At 41.6% G+C, this 22,839-nt stretch overlaps 1 protein-coding gene across 1 annotated transcript in view; it reads left to right on the top strand.

Moving 5' to 3' along the window:
• Positions 1 to 22,839, top strand: part of C5H6orf118 (chromosome 5 C6orf118 homolog) — a 33,156-nt gene that overhangs the window by 3,675 nt on the left and 6,642 nt on the right. The window contains exons 2-6 of the mRNA XM_059399296.1: positions 4,178 to 4,851; positions 5,715 to 5,837; positions 6,973 to 7,032; positions 17,483 to 17,607; positions 20,516 to 20,574. Of these exons, the coding sequence (XP_059255279.1) occupies positions 4,178 to 4,851; positions 5,715 to 5,837; positions 6,973 to 7,032; positions 17,483 to 17,607; positions 20,516 to 20,574 (1,041 nt within the window). The remainder of the gene's footprint in view (positions 1 to 4,177; positions 4,852 to 5,714; positions 5,838 to 6,972; positions 7,033 to 17,482; positions 17,608 to 20,515; positions 20,575 to 22,839) is intronic.

Raw genomic sequence — 22,839 nt, 5'->3', positions numbered from 1 at the left:
CACTCCTACTCCCCTCGCTTGTGTGCTCCTGCTCTCTCTCTCTGTCAAATAAATAAATAAATAAACAAAATCTTTAAAAAATACTAATTTTAAAAATTTTAAAAATATGATTTCTTTTCCACATTTACTCATGAAGCAAACTAGTTACTTTTGGTCTTTTTCTGGAGATGCCAATGTTAATAAAACAGTTTCTTCCCTTGAGAAAAAGTAGAAATCACAGGGGAAGGATATTACAGGGGGTAGCCAGTACAAAGCCAACCACAGAGTTCTGGAAAGAGAGCTTACAATCTTGAGAAAAGTTTTAAATATCCTACAGGTGATTAAAATGGGGAGAGCCAAACAGCCAGAGGAAGAGGTTCTGCACAGACAGAAGGGGCCCCATGTGGATGCTTCAAGGGATTCAAACATCCAGCCTGGCCTGCCTGGTTCCCCAAGGCCCCGGGGCTCTCCTCTGGCTGTATGTGCCCCACAGGGCAAGGAGTCTGTGGGGCTAGGATTGGCTGCTCTTTTCTCTCAATTCTTGCCTCTAACACATACTAAGGATATTGCTAACTTAAGTCTGGAGGTGAGGGAAACTGTCCAAAAAGATGTTCAGCTTCTATGGGATTCCAAGTTTCCCCAAGACCACAAAACGCAGGAAAGTGACTTGTAATAATTTTGACATTAAGGACCTACTGCTTCATCTTGGAAAAGATGAAACACCAGTAACTATGCCTTGTGTTTAAAAATTTCAAATGCTAATGCTTTAAATATTTATTAACTTGAAACTAATCCCCCAAACCTATTACTATGTCTTATCAATATCTATTCAACATTGGTTTCACTTAAAACAAATTTGTTTCCAGATTATTTGGCAAAGAAGCACATTTCCCAATGAATTATTTCAACCTTTTCTGTTCTTTTTCTGTCAGATTGAGATGGAAGAACATGCAAATAACAAACAATGTTTTCAGCTAAAAAAAAAAAAAAAAATTAAAATATTTGTGCCAGTATGGGAGCCCTGGTACATATTGTAAGAACTTGGGAAAGAGAAATGAAATCCAGAATCTCTAAATCTAGTGAAGCAAGTCTTGTTGTAATCTAAAGAAAAAAATTCTAAGTAGGAAAATGATTTTGCTCATTTTCTGGAGGTTTCAAATCCTTTTCAGAAATAAAATAAACAACTGAGCTGCCTCCTTCTCCCACTTTCCAAAGAGAATTGGAGTAACGTGCATGATGGTGGATTTTAGGCTTCACCTCAGCGAGGGCACAGTGCCCATTTCATTCTGGATATTTCTGTTAAGGATGTTTGTTGGATAAAAAATTAACATTTTTATCAGTAGATTTTGAGTCACGCAGATTGCTCTCTGAAATGTGGGTGGGCCTCATTTAATCTGTTGAAAGCCTTAGTAGAATCAAGACTGACCTCCCCAGAGCAAGAGGGAATTCTCTAGCAGAAAGCCTTGGACATGAAGTGGGTATCCCACATGCTGAACGACCGTGCAGATTCTGGACTTGCCAGCGGGCATAACCAAGTGAACCAAATCCTTATGACAAATCTATTTACATATTCTCTCTCTCTCTCTCCTATTGGTTTTGTCCTCTGGAGAAGCCCAACAAATACAACGTGTCTTCTTTAATGTTTATGCCTTTGATTAATTATAATGATTAACTGTCTTCAAAAATGGTACTTTTAATATTTTAACATTTTATAAGTGGTTTCTTTGAAGTAAGAAGCTGATCAATAGGGATAAATTCTCAAGAATCCTACTGCCGTAAGTATTTGCTCTACTATCTGACCACACAGATGGGAAAGGTTCATTTGTTTGTTCATGGGACAATGCAAGGAGAGACTGTGCTCTGGGCTCGTCAGCATCCTGAGATGGGGAGAACTCAGAGATGGCTCAAGTTTCCCTGACCTCTGGTGTTGTACTTGGCAGTCCTGAAGACATTGAACATGATGAGAGAGTGCTCTGTGATTGCACTATGTCCCACAGTACCAGTGACCTCAAGACAAGAAACCTGCTGGGTGGGCCTGACCTAATCACATGAAGCTGGCCATGGAGGAGGCGTCAGAGGTCTGGGGCATGAGAAGTATGAGAAGGGGGACTCAGGGATGAGGAGATCCGTGTGTTCAGGTATGAGGGCAGTCACTGGGAGCTTAGAGTGACCCCCACCAATAGCCAGGAAGTGGGGACATCTGTCCTACAATCTCAAGGAGTTGGATTCTGTCAACAACAGGAATGAACCTGGAAGCCAGTTTTCTCTGAAAGCTTCCAAGACCTCAACCAGGTCCACATTTTGGTATCTGTGTTGTAGTATCTTGAGTTGAGAACCCAACTCCTTCATGTTGGAGTTTGGACCTGCAGAATAGTGATCTAATACGTGAGTTTGAGGCTACTAAGTTAGTGATAATTTGCTACATAATAATAGAAGTGATTCTACTTCTTCATATTCTCCGGGCCTTTCTTTTCTTAGGTGAAAACAGAGGAGACCACGTATCCTGATTCATCATCATTACTTCAGACACGGCTTGGTCAAGGAAATGGATTTGGATGTGGCTTGGGTCCCAGAAAGTCCTGCCCTGTGTTGGCCAGGCCCCTGTGGAATGAGAGAGATGATCTAGTGGTTTGGTTAAAAATGCTGTATTCAGGAATCAGTTCTGCCACTAGTTAGGTGTCTGGACCTGAGTGGGTCCCAGAACTCCTTCTCAGCTTCCCTTTCACAAAATGGGGACAAAACCAGTTACGGATGGAATCCTTAAAAGTACCAGAGAGACTGAGTAACGCGTGGTCTGTGGGAGTTCAGAATGGGCCCTTGAGGCCTCTAGTGGGCCTGCTTTACCACTCTGCTGCCAGTGCCCTTCCCAGCTCAGGTCACATGCTGGGGACAGAGAATCTGCTTATTTGTTCCTCCAGGGTTCTCTGGGAAGGTGACGCTGTGGGCTATCTGCTCTGTGGCCCTCACAGTGCGTGGCCAAAAAGAAATCTCCTTTCCCCATGTTGAAGTCTGGGCCAGTTCATGTTTTACCAGAAGCATTTCAGAAGGTGTCCCCTGTCCTAGAATCCTTTCTTAAAAATATATACCATTTATGGAGTGTCTGTTTCAGGCCATGGGCCTTTCTGACAAATGTGATTCCATTTAGCTGCCAATCAATCCTTTTGAGTAGGATGATTATCCTGATCTTGCAGAGGGAGAAACTATGATTCAGAGAGATTATGTAAGCTTTTTGAGATCACGTGGTCAGGAAACTGACTCAAAATTTCAGGTTTTACAGTTTCATGTCCTGGACCAAGTGCCCTCATAGACCCTACCACTGGGGCATATGAGAAGCAGGGCCCTTTGTGGAAGGAGCTGGGGTCCTCATCAACTTACTCCTTATCTTCCTACAAGTGGGGATGGGAGGAGAAGGGGTGCCTGGCTCGGCAGTCACTGAGGGGTTTGATCAGGGACTCTGAGTCATTTCAATATGAAGAGAGAAAGAAAAACATCCGTCTTTATTTCTAAGGGGTGAATGTCTCTAAGCATCATCATTAGGAATTATAATTACACTGTTAAACTTTCCTTTCAGAACTTTTGCTACTATGGTAAGAGACCCTGTGTTGAACCAAAAATCCCTTCCTCGTTCTTCCTGGCTTTGAAGGGCCCTGGACGGACGGACTGACTGACTGACTGACTTCCTTTCCTCCCTCCCTCTCGCTTCTCTCTCTGACTCCCTTCCAGATTTTATTTTATTTTTAAGATTTTATTTATCAGAAAGAGAGAGAGAGAGCAAGCACAGGCAGACAAGGAGGCCGATGCGGGACTCGATCCCAGGACGCTGGGATCATGACCTGAGCCGAAGGCAGCTGCTTAACCCACTGAGCTACCCAGGTGTCCCCCAGATTATATTTTTAAGTAATCTTCCCACCCAACATGGGGTTCGAAACTACAACCCCAAGATCAAGAGTTGCACGCTCTATGAACTGAGCAGGCCAGCCAGACATCCCTGCAAGTCCCTGGGCTTTCTGATCAGAGCTGTGTATCCTGTGTATCCAGCAGCCCCCCGTTGGCTGCTAGGCCTGGCTTTTGTGTTGTTTTCTGTCTGTGTTTGTTGGTTCCTCCTCTGGGAATAGGATATGCAAGCTCAGCAAATGCACACAGCTGTTATCTTATTGTGGAACTAATATTTAGTAACCTTATTATCTCTTCTGACCAGTTTACGTGAGATGGAAGCACTGTGGAGTGCAAGGTGATAGGCCTTTATGCAATCTAACAAGGCTTTTGAACAAACTTCAGAAAGATCACAGAGATGACATCTATCTCTACACCTCTGGGCACTTGAATTCCAATAAGCTCTACAGGCCTCCTGAGACAATCCTCTATCACTGGCCCAATGCCAATAGACCAAAAGGGGAAAAGATCTTCAAAGTAGAGAAACCATCTGATAAGAAGATTGCAAAGATGAAAGATGCTTTGGCTTATTTTACCATCAATACAGCTCTGAGTCCAAAAGATGTCCAGACCACACCACTATTCAGGTATCTGGACCCTCTGGAGCCTATATCCCGCACTTCAGAAGAGGACTTCATTCCAAGGAAGGCTCCAGGAAAAGAGGCTTCTGCAGAACTGCGGAGAAGAGAAGAGCTGAGATTGCCAGAGATGAAGGTTCTCAAGTACAGAACAGTGGAGTCCAGCCGTCAGTGTGTGATGTCTCCCCCACCCAAGGATAAGTACCAGTACATCAGCTCCTACCTAGCTGGTATTACAAAGGCAGATAAGTACAGAAAGTTCCTGTGCTTCCAAAAAGAAGTTCTTGCAAAACAAGATCTCATGAAGCACGATTTCACTGGGAGAAAGGCAGCGATATGCCATGAAAAGAAGTTGGAACAGGTGAGGAGGAGGATTCTGCTGTACTGTGGTCACACTGCTGTAGTTCCTGGGGTCTAAATGTCATGGGTGGAGACCTGCATTCAGGCACCTCCTTTACATTTCCAGGTAGAAAAGAGTGCACCTAGCAGGTGCTGAGAACATCTGGCATGGGGTAGATGATAATAGGGGGAGGTAAAGGAAGGCTAAGTCTGGAAATGGGTCAGTTGGAGGGGACCTCATAAGCAGGGCATCAGATACTGCCTGGCAGCTGGGGTATACAATGTTCATGGATAGCAGACTCATCTGAGGAGAGGTTTGCCTAACTCACTATGGGAGCATGTGCAGGGAGAGTGAGGTGGGAGTAGATGGTTAGGTAGATACAGTCTTCCCAGAGTCACCCATGTCTATGGAACATGGTTAGCATGATGGGAAGAGCTTTGGTGAACTCCCTGGGGCCTGTGAGTCATCCACAGGGACCACGGATGTGATGCAAGAGTGAAAATGCAGGAAGGGAAGAGAGAGCAGCATAGCTGAGAAATAACCAAACCTGATGAGGGTTTTGGCTGAGAGGACTAATGGAAAGAGGAAGACCCTGGGGACGTTGTGGATGCAGTGTCCTCGAGTACAGCATGTAAGGGAGTGAATTAAAAAAACGTAGATCAATGACTTTGACAACCATGCAGTCAGACCTTCTCAGCACTGCTCAGAGGGAATCAGATGCCCCTTGGTTTGCTACCTGGCTCTGCCTGGACCCAACTCTGGGGTGGTGGGAGCTGGGCTCTCCGATAGAAAGCTCCGTGGAAGTTCTTATTCTTCCACCTGAGAAGTTATTTGGAAAGGAAAATGAAGACATCCTGAAATGACGGGTTCTGTTTTTCTACCAGGAGCTCCAGAAAGTGTGCATATGTGAACCTCAGCAGTTCAACAGACTGCACATCTTTGGAGAAGTCTTTGAAGATATTTGCAATAGTTCTTTGATATTTGGTGACATCTTGAAAGAAGTCAAGGTAATAAAAAATGTTTATTTCTCACATAACCACTGAGAGCCACACATGATGTTCTGCACACAGAGTCTCAATTCTCCCAGAAATTCTGCTAAGCATTATGGCCTCCATCCTACAGATGATGAAAATCACTCACAGACTCAAAGTAATGTGCATATACACATTACATTACATCAATTACAAGAAGGCCATGGGAGTAAATAACCAGCTAGCTCACTCCTCAAGCCCACACCCCCCCCCACTAAAATCTCCCAATTATTTATAGGTTTTTCTAAATTGCACATATGTAACATTTAAATTTTATAAGTATTCATAATTATTTCATATACATTCTTATGGAATTATAAATCTGCTGTGATTTCATGATGAAAGTGACCTTCATATCAAAACTGAGTTGAAAAGAGGTTGCTTCCGGATCTAGTGTGCATGTGTGTGTGTATTTGTTTATTTATTATGTTCAGTTACTCACTGTACAGTACATCATTAGTTTTTGTAGGGTTTAGTGATTCATTAATTAGGTATAACACCCAGTGAAGGGAGAGGAATCAGAGAGGGAGACAAACCATGAGAGACTATGGACCCTGCGAAACACACTGAGGGTTTCAGAGAGGAAAGAGGTGGGGATAGGGGGTAAAAGAGTGATGGGTATTATGGAAATTGCTTCCAGATCTTGCAATTGCCTAAGTCCTGAAGACAAGGAATGCTTAAGAGCAGCCACACAGTAGCTTGTTCTCCAGAGAACGTCCCCATCCCTAGGGAGCTCCTCCCTCTAGTCCCTGTATGTGGGTCCTCCATCCCAGAGCCCCCAACGGCCATGGAACTCAGTGAGTCCTGGCGGGTGGGCAGGACTCACTGAGCCTCTGTATGGCAGGAGATCACATGTTGTATGTGTGTCAGGGTATTTTAGGAAGCTATTCTGAGGTGATCAACAGTTCACGCTCAAATGTGCTTTGAAGTTGGTGAGATTTTATACACTTCATTGTGTGTTCTGTGGGTTATATACTGAAGGAACATTTTGTAGTTTTTAAAATGATCTAAACTGACACCCTTAACTTCCGTATTATTTGTCCCTGTGAAGAAACTTACACTGTGGTGATATAACACATTTTCAATGAATTTTTTGGTTTTTTTGGTACAGGATGAATATGAACTGTACATGGCAATCCTTCTGCAGTCCCGGGCCACGTCCCAGGACAAGGTAACAGCCCATCCTCCAGGCGTCTGAATAGAGACTACTCCATTTCTTCCCGTTTCACGAGTAGGGGAAAGCATTCTGAATCCAAGAAGCCCCATTTGTGTCTCCAGAGCTGAAGGACACCGTGGGTAAAGAATTTACCTCCTGCCCACGGGAGAGTGAGTGGTGGCATGGTAGGAGGCATACACAGCTCCTGGGGTTTGCCAGCGTCTCTGGCCACCCATCCTCAGTGACCTCTCTGGCTCCTCCCTTCCGTAACCCCGTCCTCACCGGACTGTTTCCCCAGGCGTGTCCCTCTCTTTTCTCCCTCTTGCCCTGGCTATGAGCTACACGTGCACACCCCTGCATTGCTGACCCCCAGCTCTGTGTATGTCACCCAGATATTTCCTGGGGGTTCTAGGTTATACTTGTTTCTAGCTTCCTGCTGGACATGAACACTTAGGTGTCCAGAGCGAGCAGATTGCAGACCTAAAAAATAGGGAGGTTTTCCAGAGTTACCTGGATGGGCCCAATCTGATCACATGGGTCCCTCCCAGCAGAGAACCTTCTCTGGCTGCGCTCAGAAGGGAGAAGCGGCCGAGCGGGAGTCAGAGAGATGCCCTGGGAGAGGAGGGTTCCATGGCTGTTGGGGGCTCTGGATGGAGGACCCACAGACAGGGACTAGGGAGAGGCATCCAGGAGCTGACAGCCAGCAAGGACAGGGGCTCAGTCCTACAATCTCAAGGAAGTGGGTCTTGCCAACCACTGAGGGATCCTGGAGGAGATTCTGCCCCAGAGTCATGAGAAAGGAAGGCACCCAGCCGGCACCCTGATTTCAGCCGAGGGAGACCCTAGCAGGGCCCAGCAGAGCGAACCCAGACTCCTGCCCTACAGAACGTCGGCGATAGGTTTATGTTAAGGCACACAATGTATGGTAATTTGTTATAACAATGATATAAAATTTAGAAGATGTCCCATAAATACCTCAAATAGAGTTTCCAACACCTTTTTTACGCTGTCCTTCATTGAACTTTAGCTACTGGAGTAGCTAAGTAGTAGTTGTCCTCAGCACACCAGTGCCACTCGGTGGCCTGGATGACACGCCTTCGCTGCACGTCCCGCACGAGGCAGCTGTGCGCGACTGAGTAGTGTCCTCCGAAACACCGTATGCGCTTGGAAACTGTGAGTGTGACCTTCCTGGGAAATAGGGTCTGTGCAAACGTAATCAAGTGGGGATGAAGTCGTTGTGTGGGGGTGTTCCTAATCCAGTGACAGGAGTCCTGATGAGACAAGAGGAATTTGGACCCAGACACAGAAGCGGGGGGTGGGGCGTATGCGGACATGCTGACAATGTTCCCAAACCACTAAAGTAACCATGTAGAAACAGTTTAGGAATGGAAGTGGCGCTCTGTCCAGAATTACCAGGGAGCAGGTGCTTTTGGTACCCTTAGGGAAAGCACGAAGAAGGCACTGTGATGACTGGCCACGGGGATCCCCCTCCCCCAGCTCACAAGCCCGCGGACTCCCTCCAGGCTTGTGTCCACATGTGTGAAGGTTCCAGTAAGAAGAACAGAGCAGGAGTAACTTTCTCAGTCTTGAAAATGAAGAGTGACGCTGCTAAAACTACTCTTGACTTCTTGAATCCAATACATGTTAAACATCCTATCTTCTACATTGGGAAGTATAGTTTCTTTGGATCTGAGAAAACTCACAGCTTTACAAGGCCAGTTCTGATTTACTTCTTAATTCTTTTCCTCTGGAGTCATTTTATTTTTTTATTTTAATTCCAGTTAGCTAACATACAGTGTCATCTTCGTTTCAGGAGTACCAGAGAGTGATTCATCATTTCCACACACCACGAGGTGGTCCGCAGGACACACGTGCTCCTTAATCCCCATCCCTCCGTCTCCCGTCTCCCGTCTCCCGTCTCCCGCCCCCGTCCTTCTGGGAACCATCCGCTCTCTGTAGTTACGAGTCTGTTTCTTGGATTATTGCTGTCTCTTGCCCCCTTTGCTTTTTTGTTTTGTTTCTTAAATTCCACATGTGAGTGAGATCATAGGGTATTTGTCTTTCTCTGGCTGATTTTTTTCACTCAGCATTACACTCTCTAGCTCCATCCATGTAGGTGCAAATGTCAAGTTTTCGTTCTTTTTTATGGCTGAGTAATACTCCATTGTATATCCATACACCACGTCTTCTTTATCCATTTGTAAGTCTATGGACACTTGGGCTACTTCCATAATTTAGCTGTTGTAAACAATGCTGCTGTAAACATTGGGGTGTATGTCTCTCTTTACATTAGTGTTTTGTATTCTTTGGGTAAATACCCAGTACCTCAATTACTGGATTGTAGTGTAGCTCTATTTTTAACCTTTCGCAGAATGTCTGAACTGTTTTAGAGCCTGGATGCACCAGTTGACATTTCCACCAACAGTGTAACAGCATGCCCCTTTCTCCACAAATCCACCAATATCTTGTTTCTTGTGTTGTTGACTTTAGCCATTCTGATAGCTGCGTGGTGATGATCTCATTATAGTTTTTATTTTGCATTTCCCTCATGGTGAGTAGTGCGGACCATTTTTTCATGTCTCTTGGCCATCTATCTTGATGTCTTCTTTGGAGAAATGTCATTCATTTCTTCTGCCCATTAAAAAAATTATTTATTTTAGAGAGAGAGAGTGCACGATCAGAAGGGGCAGAGGGAGAGAGAGAGAGAATCTCGAGGAGACTCCATGCTCAGTGTGGAGCACAATGTGGGCCTCAATCCCACAACTCTGAGATCACGACCTGAGCTGAAACCAAGAGTCAGATCCCTAACTGACTTCCCCACCCAGGCACTCCCTTTCTGCCCATTTTGAACAGGATTATTTGGTTTTTCGTGTGTTGAGTCTTGAGTTGAGTTTTGAGTGTTGAGTTTAAGTTCTTTACATATTTTGGATACCAACCCCTCGTTCAATATGTCATTTGCAAGTATCTTCTCCTATTCCATAGGTTGTCTTTATTTTTGTTGATTGTTTCCTTCACTGTACAGAAGCTTTATTTGATATAGTACCAATAGTTTATTTTTGCTTTTATTTCCCTTGCTTCAGGAAACAGATCTAGGAGAATGTTGCTAAGGCCAATGTCAGAGACCTTACTGCCTATGCTCTCTTCTAGGACTTTTATGACTTCAGGTCTTATATTAAGGCCTTTAATCCATTTCTCCTAAAGATTTTATTTATTTATTTTATATATATAGAGAGAGACAGCTTGAAAGGGAACACAAGCGGGGGGAGAGAAAGCAGGTTACCCACTGAGCAGGGAGCCCAACATGGGTCTCCATCCCAGGACCCTGGGATCATGACCCATGTCAAAGGAAAACGCTTAACCAACTGAGCCACCCAGGTGCCCTTCTTAATCCATTTTGAGCTTATTTTTGTATATGGTGTAAGAAAGTGTTCCAGTTTCCTTTTTTCTCAATGTAGCTGTCCAGTTTTCCCAGCACTGTTTATTGAAGAGATTATCCTTTTCCTTTGGCTATTCTTTCCTGCTTTGTCAAAGATTAATCAACCATATAATTGTGGGTTCATTTCTGGGCTTTCTGTTGTTCTATTGAGCTATGTGTCTATTTTTGTGCCAATACTAGACTGTTTAGATTACTACAGCTTTGTAATATAACTTGAAATCTGGAATTGTGATACCTCCAGCTTTGCTTTTCTTTTTCAAGACTGATTTGGCAATTGGGGTTCTTTGTGATTTCATATAAATTTTAGGATTTTAAAAATTCTAGTTCTGTGGAAAATGTTGTTGGTATTTTGGTAGGGTTTGTATTAAATCTGTAGATTGCTTTGGGTAGTATAGACATTTCAACAATATTTCCTCTTCCAATCCATGAGCATGGAATCTCTTTCCATTTCTTTGTGTCCTTTTCAATTTCTTTCATCAATATTTTAGTTTTCAGAGTACAGGTCTTTTATCTCTTTGGTTAGGTTTATTCTTGGTGTCTTATTATTTTTGGTGCAATTGTAAATAGGCTTGTCTTCTTAGTTTTTCCGCTGCTTCATCATTGGCATATAGAAATACAACAGATTTCTGCACATCAATTTTGTATCCTGCAACTTTATAGAATTCATTTATCTGTTCTAGTAGTTTTTTGGTGATATTTAGGGTTTTCTTTATAGAGTATCATGGCATCTACAAATAGTGAGTCTTACTTCTCCAGTTTGGATACTATTTATTTGTTTGTTTGTTTATTTCATTGTTTCATTGTTGTGGCTAGGAATTCTAGTTCTATTTTGAATAAAAGTGGTGAGAGTAGACATCCTTATCTTGTTACTGACATTAGAGGGGAAGCTCTCATTTTTTCCCTGATGAGTATGATGTTTGGTATATATATATTTATATATGGCCTTCATTATGTTGAGGTTTGTTTCTTATAAACCTACTTGAGGGCTTTTATCATGAATGGATGTTACACTTTGTCAAATGCTTTTTTCCTGCATCTATTGAAATAATCCCATGGTTTTTACCCTTTTATTGATTTGATGTTTCACATTGATTTGCAAATATTGAACTACACTTGCATATTGGGAGTAAATCCCTCTTGATTGTGGTGAATGATTTTTAAAATGTATTGTTGGATTTGGTTTGCTAGCATTTTGTTGAGGATTTTTAAAAAAGATTTTATGTATTTATCTGTCAGAGAGAGAGGGAGAGAAATGCATGGGGTTGGGGGAGGAGCAGAGGGAGAAGCAGCTCCCAGGAGAGCAAGGTGTTGCATGTGGGACTCTATCCCAGGACCTTGGGATCATGACCTGAGCTGAAGGCAGACATGTAACCAACTAAGCCACTAGGTGTCCCTGTTGAGTATTTTTACATTTATGTTCATCAACCATACTGGTCTGTATGTTTTTTTGTTTGTTTTGTTTTGTTTTTGGTGGCGTCTTTATCTTTTATGGGTGTCAGGGTAATGTTGGCCTCATAGAATGAATTTGGAAGTTCTCCCCCCTCTTCCATTTTTTGGGAATGGTTTGAGAAATAGTATTAACTCTTCTTGAAAAGTTTGGTAGAATTCAGCTATGAAGCCAACCGATCTTGGATTTTGGTTTGTTGAGGGTTTTTTGATTACTGATTCCATCTCCTTTCTGGCACATAGTCTATTCAATTTTTCTATTTCTTCAGTAGGTTATATGTTGCTTGGAATTTGTCCATTTCTTTTAGGTTGTCTGATTTGTTGGCATATGGTTTTTCACAATCGTCTCTTGTAGTTGTTTGTATTTCTGTGATATTGGTAGTTCTTCCTCCTTTCTCATTTGTAATTTTACTTACTTACTTATTTATTTTTACAGATTTATTTGTTTTGAGAGAGATAGGGAGAAAGAGAATTTTGAGCAGATTTCCCTGAGCACAGAGCCCGACATGAGGCTCAATCTCACAACTCTGAGATCATGACCTGAGCCAAAATCAAGAGCTGGAGGCTTAAAAAAAAACAAAATAAAGAAAAGAAAAGAGAAAATCAAAGAAAAAGGGGGCACCTCGGTGGCTCAGTTGGTTGAGCGTCTATCTTTGGCTCAGGTCATGATCCCAGTGTCCTGGGATCAAATCACAAGTCAGGCTCCCTGTTCTTCAGGGTGTCTGCTTCTCCCTCTGCTCCTCTCCCCCAACTTGTTCTCGTAATCTCACTCTGACTCTTTCTCAAATAAATGGGTAAAATCTTAAAAAAAAGAAAAAAAAGAATTGGGGGCTTAACTAACGGAGCCACCCAGGCATCCTATATAGTTTTATTTAACAATTTTTGTTAGTTTTTTTTTTTCCAAAGTACCAGCTCCTGATTTCATTGATTTGTTCTACCCTTTCTTCTTTCCTTCCTTTCTCTTTCTTTCTTTCTCTTTCTATATCATTTATTTCTGATCTAATCTTATTATTTCTTTTTCTCCTCCTCCTCCTCCTTCCTCTTCTTCTTCTTCTTCTTTTGTTTTGTTTATTGCTCTTTTTCTAGCTCCCTTAGGTATAAGGTTAGGTTGTTTATTTGAGATTTTTTTGCCTTTGGTGGTAGGCCTGTATTGCTATAAACTTCCCCCTTAGAAGAGCTTTTGCTGCCTCCCAGAGGTTTTGGACCATGTGTTTTTTTAAATTTTCAGTTGTTCCCATGTACTTTTTTTGGATTTCTTCTTTGATTTCTTGGTTAACCTATTAATTGTTTAGTAGCATGTTATTTAACATCCTTTTATTTGTAGTCTTTCCATATTTTTTTCTTGTGTTTGATTTCTAGTTTCAGTGCATTGTGATCAGAAAAGCTGCATAGTATGACTTGGATCTCTTTGAACTGTTAATACTGTTTCTGTGGCCCAATATGTGATCTATTCTGGAGGATGTTCCATGTACACCTGAGAAGAACATGTATTTCGATGTTGTAGGGTAGAATGTTAAAATATATATCTCTTAAATCTACCTGGACCAATGTGACACTCAATGCCATTGTTTTCTTGCTGATTGTCTGATTGAATGATCTGTCCATTGATTTAAGTGGAGTGTTAAAGTCCCCTACTATTATTGTATTACTATCAATTAATTCCCTTATGTTCATTAGTAACTGCTTTATGTATTTGCATGCTCCCATGTTGGGTGCATAAATATTTAGAGTTGTTATATCTTCTTATTAGATTACCCCTTTTGTTACTCTATATGGTTCTTCTTTGTCTCTTGTTCCAGTCTTTGTTTTACAATCTATATTGTCTGGGGTACACGGCTGGCTCAGTCAGTTGAGCAGCTGCCTTCAGGTCAGGTCATGATCCCAGGGTGCTGGGATCGAGCCCCACATTGGGCTCCCTGCTTCTCCCTCTTCCTGCCACTCTGCCTACTTGTACTCTCTATCTCTCTGTCAAATAAATAAATAAAATCTTTAAAATATATATTGCTACTCCAGCTTTATTTTGATACTCATTTGCATGATAAATATTCCTCCATCCCCTCACTTTCAATCTGCAGGTTTCTTTAGGTCTGAAATGAGTCTCCTGTAGGCAGCGTATAGATGGGTCTTGTTTTTTATCCATTCTGTCATCCTGTGTCTTTTGCTTGGAGTATTCAGTCTGCTTACATTCAAAGTAATTATTGATAGATATGTATATATTGTCATTTTGTTACTTATTTTGTCTGTGTTTTTGAAGTTTTTTTTCTGATCTTTTCTTCTTTCATAATTTGTTGGTTTTCTTAGTGTTACATTTGGATTTTGTTATTCTTTGTATATCTATTACTGGTTTTTGATTTGTGGTTACCATTAGGTTTGCAAATAAATCCACATACAGCAGTCTATATTAACTTGATTATTGTTTAAGTTTGAACACGTTCTTTAGTCCTCTCCTTCCCACATTTTAGGTATATGGTGTCATAATTTATATCCTTTTATTTTGTGAATTCCATGACTGACTTTTGTAGAAATATTTGTACTGCTTTTGTGTTTCCTACCTTTGGTACTGTCACTTTTGGTCTTTTCTTTATACTCAAAATATCCCTTTTAATATTTCTTGTAGGGCTGGTTTAGTGGTCATGAACTCCTTTAGTTTTTATTTGTCTGGGAAACTCTTTATCTCTCCTTCTATTCTGAATTTTAGCCTTGCTGAATAGAGTATTCTTGGCTACAGATTTTCCCCATTCAGCACTTTGAATATTTCATGCCACCCTTTTCTGGCTTGCAAAGTTTCTACAGAAAAATCCACTGATAGCCTTGTAGGGTTTCCCCTATATGTAACTGTCTATATATGTCTTTAAAAATTTTTTTTATTATATTTTATTTATTTATTTGACAGACAGAGATCACAAGTAGGCAGAGAGGCAGGCAGAGAGAGAGAGGGAAGCAGGCTCCCTGCAGAACAGAAAGCCCGATGTCGGGCTCGATCCCAGGACCCTGGTATCATGACCTGAGCCAAAGGCAGAGGCTTTAACCCACTGAGGCACCCAGGTGCCCCTGTCTACATATGACTTAATGCTTTAAATTTTTTTTCTTTATCACTACATTTTACCAACTTAATTACAATATGTCTTGGTGTGGATATCCTTTTAAAATTTTTTTTAAAGATTTAATTTATTTATTTGACAGGCAGAGATCACAAGTGGGAGAGGCAGGCAGAGAGAGAGAGGAAGAAGCGGGCTCCCTGTTGAGCAGAGAGCCTAATGTGGGGCTCAATCCCAGGACCCTGGGATCATGACCTGAGCTGAAGGCAGAGGCTTTAACCCACTGAGCCACCTAGGCACCCCTCCTTTTTAAATTAAAAAAAAAATCTTAAAAATTTTAATTTTGTTGGGTGTTCTCTCTGCCTAATGGATCTTAATGTCTCTTTCCCTTTCCAGATTAGGGAAATTTTTAGCTATTTCTACAAATAAATTTTATGTCCCCTTTTCTCTCTCTTGCTTCTGGAATCCCTATAATATGATTGTTATTATGTTTGATGGAGTCACTGAGTTCCCTAAGTCTATTCTTGTTTTGCATAAGTCTTTTTACTCTCTTTTGTTCAGCTTGATTACTTTCCTTCACTCTGCCTTCTATTGTTTTCTCAAGTCCAGTGAATATCTTTATGATCATTACTCCTTCAAGATTGTTACTTACATCTGTATCTTAGATCTCTGACTGTGGCCTTATCCTGTTCTTTCAATCTGGACAAACTCTTCCCATTTTGTCTTCTCTTTTGTCTTCTCATTTTGTCTATTCCTGTTTCTCTGTGTTAGAAAAGTCAGCTACATCTCCCTGTTCTTGAGGTTAATGGCCTTATGAAGAAGAGTCCTGTAGTGCCCTGTCATGTACTGTGCCCTATTCCACAGGGCCTGGCACTTCAGGGAGTGTCTCCAATGTGTGCTGCATGCACTCTGCTGCTTTTTCCTGGCCACTTTATCCTTTAGGACAGTTATCTGCAGAGGCTCTCTTTGTCTATTGTGGGCAGTGTTTTGTCCCTTGCCTGAATGTGGTGCACTTTAACTAAGCGTATTCTGCTTTTGAAATAAGACTTGTCACCACTACCATTGGCACTGAGGCCCTGGAAAACTCCCAGATTGGGAGATATGGTGTTGGCAGGGGTTTAGGCTATTCTTCTGGGACAGGAGATCTCCTTTACTAGGACCATGGCAGATGTGGCTGGGATAGTGGGTTCCACTGAGCAGAGCTTGGTATAAGCAAGTTAGGTAGAGAGTGTCCAAGTAGCATTGGTTCCTGAAGGTGGCCCTGTGCTTATGCTGAGGGTTGTAAAGGAAATGGTGCTTGTCAGTTCCTTTGTTCCCAGAGGGGTCTCTCTGTGAACACGTCCTCTCTAGGACATACTCCAAGATGAGCAAATAACCTCCCCACTATGTGCTCCAGGCACTCTTTGGATTGCTGTTTCCATTCTGTATCTCTGCTGCTTGCCCTGCCTTGTCTCCTGGAGTAGCTCCAATGACCTTGGAGCTCTCCCTGAACCAGGCGCACTGACCTTTAAAACTCAAGGCTTTAAGCCCTACTAGTTGCAAGAACTCATGAAATTCAGCCCCTCTTGTTTCCAAGCCAATTGGTATGGGGATTTGTGTTCCCCCTTGTGGGTTACCCTATGTGCTAGTCTGTCTCTCACCCTTATTGGAGACTGTAGCACTCTCCTCATTACATTGGCCACCACCCATTTCTCTCCCAAACCACGTCTCCACACTTCCTGCCTTCCTTGATGTGGGCTTCTGTCTACCTTTAGTTGTGGAGTTTGTTCGGCCGGTCTTCAGCTCAATTTCTGGGGGGGTATTTACGGATTTGATAGTTAGCTAGTTGTATTTGAGGGATGAAGTGAGCCTGGTGTCCTCCTACTTCATTGCCATCTTCCCCATCTCTGATTTACTCCTTAATCCAAACGTGCATGTTTTGAGCTTTTCATGCTGCAGAAAAATAAACTTTTGTTTGACAGGAATAAACAAAGCCTCCAGTTGGGGGTCTACCATATTCCTTGGGTTTTGAGGTTGAGTCCAAAAGGAGCATACATGCCTTCATCCCAATCAAATATCAGCATGAAAATTCCCTGGCCAACAGGGTGTCAGATCCCTCTTTCTGTTTCTGGAAATGTGGCAACCTATCACTTAATGAAGCAGAGATCTTTGTTCCTCCACATTTGAGTTTAGCATTGCTTTATATCCATGTAGAATAATCAAATTAAATGGTTTCTCATCAATTTAGAAATAATTCTGGTGCTCATGATAAGATACTTGGAACAATTTATTTAGCATTTCTTTTTCCCACCCAAACCCACAGTGAACTCCTACCACTTTTTAACTTTCTTAAGAAAATAAAATCTTAAAAAACAATATTTTACCGAGATCTTTACATGACTAGTTATCCCTCCTCCAATATTTTCTCCTCCCTTTCATCCTATTTGTCTATTTTACCTAGAATTTCTATTTGACACAGGATATTTTGAATACAATTAATAACAAAAAGGGAAAATGTTCACCTTTCCTGCATGTGTCTTACTCATTATGACCTTGTAATTCCTAGACTCTGCTGGCTAATGCCAAGGGGCTGGAGAGGAGACCAGTGAAGACTGCAGATGTCACCCAGGCCAAGGAGGACCTGAGGGCGATGGTCGCAGCCACCAAAGCAGCCATGGAGCATAATGACAAGTAAGAGTTAACAGTCTGATTTGATTCATGTTGAGATTATATTATTTTATAATATTTTAAAACCATGTGACAAGCATATATATTTACATTTTTTTCTGCACTGTTGCGGAAGGTGCTTTGCCTGTACTAATACCCTGTCATCTGGCCTCTTTCACAGGCCATTACATCTGTTGCTAGGAAATTCAACAAAATCTGGTGTTTGTATGGGAAGGAGAGGGTGGTTTGGGATGGCCTCTGAAGACATCTTCTCTTTGTTTAAGATTGGGATTTGTCACCTGCTTTGTATAAGCAGGTGACACTGCTACAAAGTCAAGATACCTTTCATGAATGATATTATTATGTTTTTAACTTTAAAAAAAATCTTTTAATTTTTCTGTGTAGTCTTTCAGATGAAATCGCAACTGGATAGGGCGTATATTTTATAGAGGATTTAAAGAAGATTGAAGCAGAGCCAACACACCCAAAATATCATTAAGAAAACAAAATAAGAAACAAAAACCCAAAAGACACAACCATGCTTTCAGGATAAGTAGAAGACAAAAAACCCACCAAACTTCAAAATACTTGTAATTAGAATAATACACATCAAATGCCAGTGAATCATTATCTGCTCTCTTTCTGCAAACCTTGGTGAGAGCAAGGGAGGTGGGGGAAGAGAGAAGAATGGAGCTGGTTGAAGGCCTATCATGTTCTAAAATTAGTGCCGGAGGGAGAGAGAGAGAGAGAGAGAGAGAGGAAGAAGTGGGACGGGAACAGAGAGAGGAGGAGGAGAGAAAGAGGGGGACGGGGAAGTCCTGAGAGAGGGAGAGGGGTGGAGAAGGTGAAGGAGAGGTGGAAAGGGGAGGGAAGGAAGAGGAAGAGAGAGAGAGGGGTGGGGGCGAGGAAGGGAGGGAGAGCAGCTTTCCTAAATAAGACCGCAGAGTTTACTGGTCTATCAGAGCGCTGACTTAAATGGAAAGGACTTTAAAGTGAGCATAGAAGCAAGGAACACTGCTGAAATGATAATGATATGGTGGGAAGAGCTTTAAAAGGAAGTGATCAGCATTCTTTAGAGCTGTGCATTGAAGAGAAAAAGAAGGAAGGGAGCGGAGTTTAGAATCCCATAAAAGAAAAAAATTGAAGGGTACATGACCCTTTCACTACTGTTCTTTCTTTCCTAAAAAAAAAAAAAAAAAAAAAAAAAGTTGTCCAGTAAAAGATCAAAATAAAATGGAATAAAAGCATACTTTGCTATTCTGACAAAAATGTGTCCTCTTAAATTAGGAACCTCACACACTCCCCAAACTGCTATCCCTGCCCATGAAAAATGCAGATTTGCAAATGATCCCTGTCTGCACAAGCAACTGTTTCTTGATAAAATGAGGACCAGGCAATTGAACTGATGAAAACCCCTACCATCCAACGACAACAGTTGGAGAAGAAAACTGTACCACAGCACACCAAACTTAGTGAAATAGTCTTAAAAGAACATTTTGAGCTGTGAAAATGACCTTGAGGTAGAAATGTAAACACTACGCATAGCAATGAAAAAGAAGACATGAAGCAGGATTTGACCACTGAGGAAAGATTGTTGAAAAAGTGAAAATTATGTCAGATATCCAGACAAAATTATGACACACCCAAGGAGGGATAGTCTTTTGGGACAAACAAAAAACCAGTCAGAGAATGAAGATGAGATAACAAAAGAAATAAGAAGAGAGAGGAAAAACGGAAAACTGGTTAAAATGGAACACAGGCAAAGAAGATCCAATTTACATATAACTGAAGTCTCAGAAGAAAAAGAAAAAGCAACGGAATAAAACATAGTATTTAAAGCTATAACATGTTTAACACTTCTGGAAACTAAATGCCCTGACTCTGCATATTGACAAGGCTGTTACCATTCTTATTAATTCATTTAATTTCAAATTCCTAAAATTATGAGTCAGAATACTTTTCTATTTCTTTTCATCTCTGATAAAATGAACTAATGTCTGTGAAGCTATTTAACCATTAGGCCCTTGTATATTGGAAGCATCGACTCATTTGTGGTGCTGATGTTTTTAACAAAATCACAGGATTTCTCTGTACAAGAGATATGTAGATACATATTAGACTCCCTTTTCCCATCCCACAATGTATTAGACATTAGACAGCTGATTTAGTTTTTGTTTTGTTTTGTTTTAACCTGGGAGAGGATACAAAGAGATTATAGATGTTTTCATTTCCTTCTTTTAAAATGTCTTTTATTTTATTTTTAGTGTAAAAATAGTGGGATTTGTGAATTGTATCTGTGGGAGGAAATCACCCGGGCCAGGGAACAGGCAGTGTGCATTCTAGCTGCAGTCATATGTCTTCACTGCCCCTTATCTCTTGTCCATCTCAGAGTGTAAATTCTAGTTTCTTTGCCTCCTTGCTGTGTAGAATTTCCAGTAACAAAATAATATCCATAAACACTATAGGAAATCATTTGTTTTATATTAACCAGCTTTTTCAACTAGTGGTTTACACAATCTGCATAAGAAAGTATTCTTTTGTTTATTTAGTTTGACTGACTGAGGCTTTCATTTTATATAGGGTTTCAAAGAACCTTTTTTGATAGAAACTGAGATCACTTTTTGTTTCTCAATTTTTTTAAAAGATTTTATTTATTTATTTGACAGAGATCACAAGTAGGCAGAGAGACAGGCAGAGAGGGAGGGAAGCAGACTCCCTGCCGAGCAAAGAGCCTGATGTGGGGCTTGATCCTAGAACTGTGGGATCATGACCTGAGCTGAAGGCAGAGGCTTTAACCCACTGAGCCACCCAGGTGCCCCTGTTTCTCAATTTTTAAGAAAGAATCATGGCATAAAATAGGGAAGAAAGGTATGAATGGAGTCCTGATGTTTTACTGCCTTTTTTTTTTTTTTTTTTATCACCAAACCTGTAGACTCAGAAGTGAACTCGAGAGGGAGCAAACACTGCTGCAATCTGCTAAGGAAAAATCAGGCAAGTAGTTGTGGGACGTGTCCTTCTGACGGCTGCGTGAAGGCTCTTCATGTCCTTGTCTGTGACTATCTGCAATTTACGGTTGCCGGCTATTATTCCTTTGAAAGTTTTTATCTTTTTTTCTTTTTTTTCAGAGAGCTTATTAAATTTTATTTGCGTACTTTTTTCCATCAAGTTCTGTAGAAATACAGCAAGTTCTCATTTAATTTGAAGAGGTTAAATTAAGTACTTTAAAGGTGCAGGAGACTGTTCATCTCTGTAATCGGTCCTGTCAGGTGTGGAGACTATGACTGCTGTTGCTGGTGCTTTGTGCACCTTCGGCTTTTTAGTTTCTCTGGACATGGACACCACATCCTTCTTCTCTAAGATCTTTGTGGTTTTTAGCGGAATAACGAGTTTAGTCAAGACCTCCTGTAGAAAGAATTATGCCACGTTTTGACCAAGATGTGTGGAATAGATGCTAAGAAATTGAGCAAGTGATATACGTAATGGAACAGTTCCCATGAGGGAATGCTGAAGGACTAATCGTACCCTATAGAAAGGGTCTTGACATAATGACAGGCTTCGGAGGGGGCTGTGGACACAACTCAGCACCCTACATGGGACTGAACCACAGTACACGGGATTGTGGCCTCTTGTGGTTGCCAGGGTAGCAGCAAGGGAGACAGTCCATTCTGGATTCCAGAACCTGTACATCTCTTTTCCCGGCTCAAAGAAATCAGTGTTCACAAACAATACGTTTCCCAGGCTGTCCCAGTTTTCAATGCCCTCTGTCTTACAGACACATTCTATGTCAGGTCAGCCCCACTCCCATGGTGTGCTGGGCTGGACTCATCTCCCTGGCAGGCCACGGGGCTGGTAGATCACCAAGACCGCCAGCTTCGTTATTGCAACTCCAAGTCTCAGCTGCCTGCCTGTTAGTTGAGGATAAGAATGGTACTTCCCTCTCAGGTACGCTGTGAGGATTAAATAAATGAAAGTATCCATGGGAAGTAGGACCAGGGAACTTGGCTCGGGGGAGTGGTCCTGCCCATTCCTCCTCTTCCTCATGGCTGCTTGTGAGGAAGACTACACAGTTGAATTAAATAAATTTTATTATGCATTTATTTATGCATTAAATAAATATTAAAATTATTTTAAAATTAGATACACAGATAAGAATATGATTAAGTAACCAAAATACGCTCTATACTATTAATGCAATGATTCAGCCAAATGCCATTTTTCTTCCAAGTTTGTTAAATACTAACTCATGCTGGAATCACTTTCTCCCCACCTCAGCAGCTTCTGGGGGATACTTACAGACTAGCCTGTTTTAAGTTCTTAGCAGAACTTGGCCTCAAATGCCTCTTCTTGCTGGGATCTTTTGTTTCCTTCTGTTACTTCTTTCCTCCCTGCGAGCAGCACTTGGGTGAGTCACCTGTTGGCCAGCTTCCAAGGGCTTCTTGTGGCCACAGTCCTGGCGTCTTTTTTTTATCCTAGGCTGGTGCAGTGCTTGTCTTCTGACCCTGTGTTAGGACTTATGAGGGGTGGGGTCCATCTTCCTCCTGCACCCATGTTGTGTATTCTTGGGTTCCTCCTATAGAAAAGTCATGGATGGGACTCCAGCTCCCTGTTTCCTATTTCCTTGCTGTCTCCTAAGACAGCTCCACTATTTTCTTTTCTTTTCCTTTCTTGTCTTTTCTCTTCTTTTCTTTTCTTTTCTTTCCTTCTTTTCTTTCTTTTTTCTTCTTTTCTTTTTAATATAACTGACACAATGTTACATTAATTCCAGGTGTACAAGTTGGTGATTTGACACATTTGTGCATTATGGGATGCTCACCAGGAGTGTAGCTATCATGTATCCAAGTACATCACTGTTACAGTATCAATGACTGAATTCCTTATGCTCTGCTCTTTAGCACTGTGCCTTACTCATTCTGTAACTGGAAGCCCGAGTCTTCCTCTCCAATTCACTCATTTTGTCCACCCCTCTAGCCCCTTCCCTCTGGCAACCATCACTTTGTTCTCTGTAGGTATAGGTCTGATTCTGCTTTTTATTTGTTCTTTTTTTTTTTTTTCCAAGATTCCATTTATGAGTGGAATCATATGGTATTTGTCCCATTTTTCTTTTATTTATTTAAAAGATTTTATTTATTTATTTGAAAGAGAGAGATCACAAGCAGGCAGAGAGTGAGGGGGGAAGCAGGCTCCCTGCTGAGCAGAGAGCCCGATGCGGGCCTCGATCCCAGGACCCTGAGATCATGACCTGAGCGGAAGGCAGCG

This window comes from Mustela nigripes, chromosome 5 (genome assembly GCF_022355385.1).
Source record: "Mustela nigripes isolate SB6536 chromosome 5, MUSNIG.SB6536, whole genome shotgun sequence".
Classification (NCBI taxonomy): Eukaryota; Metazoa; Chordata; class Mammalia; order Carnivora; family Mustelidae; genus Mustela; species Mustela nigripes.
Note: the sequence above shows the minus strand (reverse complement) of the source record. Positions and strands in the feature narration are given on the sequence as shown.